At 39.5% G+C, this 6155-nt stretch overlaps 1 protein-coding gene across 1 annotated transcript in view; it reads right to left on the bottom strand.

Moving 5' to 3' along the window:
* Zcchc4 (zinc finger CCHC-type containing 4) overlaps nucleotides 1–6155 on the bottom strand; it is a 46525-nt gene that overhangs the window by 19576 nt on the left and 20794 nt on the right. Inside the window, exon 6 of the mRNA XM_008837335.3 lies at nucleotides 967–1039. Within this exon, the coding sequence (XP_008835557.1) occupies nucleotides 967–1039 (73 nt within the window). The remainder of the gene's footprint in view (nucleotides 1–966; nucleotides 1040–6155) is intronic.

Here is a 6155-nt window from a genome sequence, read left to right as displayed (position 1 = left end):
CCCCCCCCCCCCCCCCCCGTTCCTCAGTAAGCACTGAAGGTACAGATTAGATTTGGAAACCCTTCAAAGGGTTACAAGTAGAAAATAAAGATCAGGCGTGGTGGTGCACACCTTTAATCCCAGCACACAGGAGGCCTGGGGGCTCTCTGTGAGATCCAAGCCAGCTTGGTCTATGTAAGTTCTAGGCCAGCTGGAGCTATAGAGAGACCCTTTCTCAAAAAACCAAAAGGAAAAAAAAAAAGAAGAAACTATGCAAAGCCTTAATTCCTAACTTAACCTGGAAACCATTAAAGGTGTGAAGGTGTGAACCTGTGGCAGAATGGCTGAGGGTCCTGGCTACCACCTCCGGGGAAACAAAAGCTTGTACATGCCACCAACATTGAAAGCCTTTTCCTTTGCTTCAGTCATCACTAAAAAGTGCTCAGCATCTTAATTAGCTGCCCATCCCCTGTACAGTCTTAACCCTCCTTGACCATTAGTGCATAGGAAGCTTTCACTGCTGGAAAGATTGGTTGTGCAGAACTCTATGCAGGGACCTAGCTGCTGCCTTTTACAGAGGCCGGTATTCTCCACAGCACCCTGCACATCCCCAGACACCAGAAGATACACAGATACCTAGAGCTTGATCAGGAAATGGTAAGTCACCACAGAAAACTCTGATTCCTGGGACAGACAGCAGAAAGAGAGAAGAACAGAAAAGCCATTTCCACATAGTCTTAAAAAGAAAAGGGAGTTACAAATTTACTTCTAAATACTCAATGAAAGGAACAGGCACAGTTCAGTGGTAGAGCACTTGCCTAGAATGCACGAGGCCCTAAATTCCACCCCCAGTTCCACTAAATGAAACAGGAAGAAAAAAAAACAATAAACAAGAATAAACACTAATAGTTCAAAAAAACCAAAAAGATATTCTTGAATCTGTTAATCAACAGTAAGAAAAGAAAAATTAACAGTCTTAAACCTTACCTTTCCATCAAAGAAATGATGGTTAAACATGTTATAACGGCAAAAGCTATCTTCCAAGTAAAACTGGGAATACCTGTAAAATAATTCATTACTGAAGTAACTTGGCCAAGCATATATGTGTACATATATGCAGATATGTATAGTAAATGAACATACACTAAGCTACTTTTAAATTACAAAATCACACCTTGTTTAAATAAATTTCATCATTCTTTGATTTTTTTTTAAAATAAAGAATATAAAATTTTCAGTCAATCTGTAACAGTACATACTGAATTTATTTTCCCCAGCAAGCCAGTGGCAACACTACAGAATACTCGCATATAAAAGGTACATGTTCAGGGCTAGAGGTTAAGAATACTTGCTGGTCTTCCAGAGCACCCAAGTTCGATTCCCAGCACCCATATGGTGACTAACAACCATCTGTAACTCCAGTTCCAGGAGACCCAATACCCTCTTCTGGCCTCTGCAGGCATTGCATGCAAGTGGTGCACTTGTATACATGCAGGCAAAACACTCATACACATAAAATAAAAATAATAAATAAAAGGTATATGCCCAAGGCTGGTAGCATTGGCCTTTGAGCCCAGCTACTCAGGAGGCTGAGAAAGGAGGATTGGGAGTCCAAAGCCAGCCTGAGCTATAGAGTTACTTCAAGGGCACTTAGTGAGACCCTGTCTCAAATAAAAAAAAAATTTAAAGGTTGGAGATATAATTCAATAATAGCACAACTGCCTAATATTCATAAGGTGCTGGGTTCAAATCCCTGTACTACAAAACAAGCAAGCAAAAGACATGTTCTTATGTCTCACATAAGCAACTGGACTACTGACATACTATTATGTAATTTAAGCTTGCAATTAAACTCTCTCATGGTTATTTTTAATTATGTGTATATGTGCATTTCTATATTTGGGTTTGTACACCTGAATATAGGTGCCCACAGAGGCCAGAGGGCATCAGATCCCCAGAGCTGGTTATAGGTGGTTGTAAGCTGCCTAGTACAGGTACTGAGAACCAAACTTGGGTCCTCTACAATAACAGGACACATTTTTAACCACTGAACCAGACCCCCAGGTTAATAATTTTAAGGAAATACTAAGTCAACATTTCTGCTCGACAGCTGTTATTTCTTCTGTGATTAGCCTTAAAAAGTATTTAATGCAAAGTTTTCTTTAATACAAATTAATAAACTATACTTCTCAACAAAAGATTAAAGGAAGTATGAGCACTTCATATTTGCTGCATTTGTGCCAGGAGTGAGGGATATTATTTACTGAATGAATTATTCTACTCTGCTAACCACTACTCCAAAATGCCATCAGAAATGAATGCGAGTGCTAGCCAGGGAATTCACTTTTTTATATTTTTGTTTATTATTTTTATTTATTATTTTATTTTATTGGTCTTCTTGAGACAGGGTCTCCCTGTAGCTACAGCTGTCCTGGAACTTACTGTGTAGACCAGGCTGGCCTTGAACTCACAGAGATCCACCTGCGTCTGCCTCCCAAGTGGTGGGATTAAAGGCATGCGCCACCATGTCTGGCTACTATTTTTATTTTATTTTATGTATGTGAGCATATTTCCTGCATGTATATGTATCGTGCAATGCCTTTGGAGGTCAGAAGAGGGTGTCTGTGGGCTCCCCTGGAACTGGAGTTACAGATGGTTGTTAGCCACCATGTGGGTGCTGGGAATCGAATTCAGGTCCTCAACAAGAGCAGTTAGTGCTCTTAACCACTGAGCCATCTTTACAGTCCAAAGGAATTCAGATTTTATAATTTTTTTTTCTAATTTGCTAGGCAAAACTTATAGCACATAATGGTTTAAGTTTGTATTTATTTGATCATGTACAAGACTGAGTTTTCTCTACATCCAGTGGAGCTAAACTGCCTCTTTCTTCCTCATTATGTAGTTGAATCTTGTTTTCTGAGTTTTTCACACAGTACATGTGACTTTTGTTACTTCCAAAGAATCCTGAACTTTGTCTCTTATAACAACAACAACAACAACAACACCCCACAGCATCCTTCTTGAAAAGATTTGAAAGAGGAAAAAGTCAGGGATACAGCCTACTTCTACAAGTCCTTGAACCAAATCACTGTAAGACACTTTGCTTGCACTCTGAATCCCTTGCCATTGTAATGGGTTGGCCTCTGGCGGTCAAATAAGGTTCTTACAGAGGACAGTCCTGGTCCTCCCTCTTCTGATTATACTGTGGTAGGAACACAGGCTTGGTGGTCAGAAGGCCTGCTTTGAAACTCAGGGTCACTCAAATACTACGTGAGCTCAGGAAGTAAATTATTCTGATCTTCAGTTTCTTCATCTACAAATGGGAAAAAAATAATTTGATAGGACTTCATAGAGTGAGGTTATATATATATATACATATATATAAACTGTTTCACAGGATGGCAGCTACATAGTATACACTAAAAAGTGATTTATCTTAATAAATATTAGCCTTAGCCACAAAGATTTATATCATAATACCACCAATTAGGTTCACATTTAGCAAAATATGATCTAAGCTTATTTCTTCTTGTATGGAGAAGGAAGAACAGCTGTTCACCATTCTTAGTACAATATCCTTTAATGTCATCTAAGATGCAGTTAGCATATCTGCTGATTTCATAAAACATTAATTTACACTGAAGAAATAAACAAAGGCTTGGATAACTTAAAAATAGTCAAACCACACATTGAGCTTAATGACCATTCTCAAACTATAAAGCAATTTCAATTACCACTAATAAACAAATATATACACCCATTTAACTAATCAAGCCAACTGGTTTTGGTTTGTTAATTTGTTTTTGTTTTCTGAGAAAGGGTCACATTCGTTCTGTAGCTCAGGCTGGCCTGCAACTCACTATGTAGCACAGGCTGGCCTGGAACTCAAAGTGATCCCACTGCATCGGGCTCCCAAGGGCTGGGATTATAAGCATGACCACCGTGCCAGGTTCCCTTCTTTTTCAAATCAATACTAGTAGAGCTTGTTGGTCTGCTTTCATTTGAGGGCATTCTGTCTCACACTGTTTTATGAATAATAATAACAAAAAATATAATCCCCTTTTAATTTTTTTATATTTTATTATTTTTATTTAATGCATATGCATGTATTGCCTGCATGTAGGTAAGTGCACCCATGTCATGCAATGCCCATGGAGGACAGAAGAGGTTGTCGGGTCCCCTGGAACTGGAGTTACGGACAGCTGTTAGCTGCCATGTGGGTGCTGGGATTCGAACCCAGGTCTTCTGCAAGAACAACCAGTGTTCTTAACCACTGAGCCAGCTCTCCAGCCCTGAATCCCCTTTTAATTTAATCTCTGTTTTCTTCATTGCTTTACAAAAGTATTAAAAAGAGAATTTGATTCACATCAAAACCAGCACAGCACACCTGCCCACAGCATTCTGGGCAGCAGTGTGTTGAGTCAGAGAGAGAAAAAGTCAAGACTTCAGTTCTAAGTTTCCATCAAACACAAACAAGGGCGCATAATTATTCATATTTTAAATTACATTTTTTTAAAACGACCCAACATTGCCCTCTTAAAAAGAAATTGGCCACAAAGAATTATTTTCTCCATTGAACAAGGCAAACAAAACCAATGAGGAACGCCACACTTGAAAACTGCTCAAAAGGACATGCATTTAATCTGGCCATTCATTCTTTTTAAATGAGAGTCAGTCACCAAGTGTGAAGCCTGCTCTTCACAGGAAATGTAATCAAGAGTTGAATAAAATTACTTCATAAAATGAACCTAAGAAATTCCATTTTTTGCTATAACTTTATTTGGATAATAGTTTACCAAATACAGTCTCACATCTTTCATGCTAAAATTAGTGCATACAGAAATCCATCTTAGAAAATGTTAACTTCATATCACACAGTCCCAACAAGGTATTTATAGCTCATGAACAGAGAATGCTGCAGTTGAGGTAGTTCTTACGGGCCTTGGACAGGTGTTTCATAAGGCAACAAGAAACTAAAGTGCCTTGAACTTGTTGCAGCAGTCCTCCTGCCTCAGTCTCCCAAGTTTAGGAGTACAGGCATGAGCCATCAGGCCTGGCTATACAAATTTCTTGTAAGAACTACCAAGGCGACCCATGAGAACTGCCTTCAAAAGGCATGCCTCCCAGTAAGGACCTCCCACTAGGTCCTAACTTGAAAAGTTCTACTACCTCCGTATCTCAGGACACTGGAAGCCAAGTCTTTATTTAACACATGGGCCACTGGACTAAATAAAATATCAAAACAAGTCCTGTATAAATAAAATATGGTATATCCAAACTTATTCATCCATGAAAAAAATATGTACTGATATATGGTATCACACAGATGAACTCTGAAAAGGCCATCTATTATATATTCCTTTTAAATGAAATCCCAGAGAGGCAAATCCACAAAGAAGGCAGAAAATGGTTCCGAAGGCTGGGGAAGGAGAGAATGCTCACTGGGAGAGCGTTTTGTCAAAGGTGTTAAAAATGTTCTAGAATTAGAGACTGATGGTGGTAACATGATCCTGTGGACATACCTAGAAACCACAGCTTTGTATGTGTTAATATATCTCAATTAAAAAGAAAAGCACCTAAAATACAGAATAAAGGCTGTTATAAGCTTACTTTTTTAAATGTTTAAATGCATAAAAAGATTTTAAAAAGGAGATCCTAGCAGACAGCCTGAGAGGGTGGGTTCAGACCTCCATGGGGTAGCGGCTCAGAGCTCAGCAGACCGCCAGAGTGCTGAGTTCTGGCCTCACTCTGGCCTCCAACTACCAGAGGGCCTGAGAACCCAGGGGACTACCTGACAGCCCCCGGATCCTGCCTCCACATGGTGGTCCTTTTAATAAGATGATGCTATACAGCAGTCCCTTCTGCATGAAATAACTACCATCATCACGACTTTGGCTGAGCCTGATCGCTAAACATAGTCACAATTGGGCTTGATGGTTGTGCTCATTCATTAAAGGAGTGCCAAGCAGGGTCACTGGACCCTCACCTGAGAATCCAGCCACTCTTCCCAGCCAACTAGTCCAGCCTGGGAAGAAAAAAGAAAAATGAAGAAGAACCCAATAGAGGGATGTGTTTGGAAGCCCTTGTCAATAAACTCCAATGGATTCTCATATGAACATTTGAAAATTGCCCTATTCTGACTTTTTTCTAGTTCCCTGTCTAGAACTTGTAATGCT

The sequence above is a fragment of the Nannospalax galili genome, unplaced genomic scaffold (genome assembly GCF_000622305.1).
Source record: "Nannospalax galili isolate Female #2095 unplaced genomic scaffold, S.galili_v1.0 scaffold777, whole genome shotgun sequence".
Taxonomy (NCBI): domain Eukaryota; kingdom Metazoa; phylum Chordata; class Mammalia; order Rodentia; family Spalacidae; genus Nannospalax; species Nannospalax galili.
This window is presented reverse-complemented; position numbering and strand designations above follow the sequence as displayed.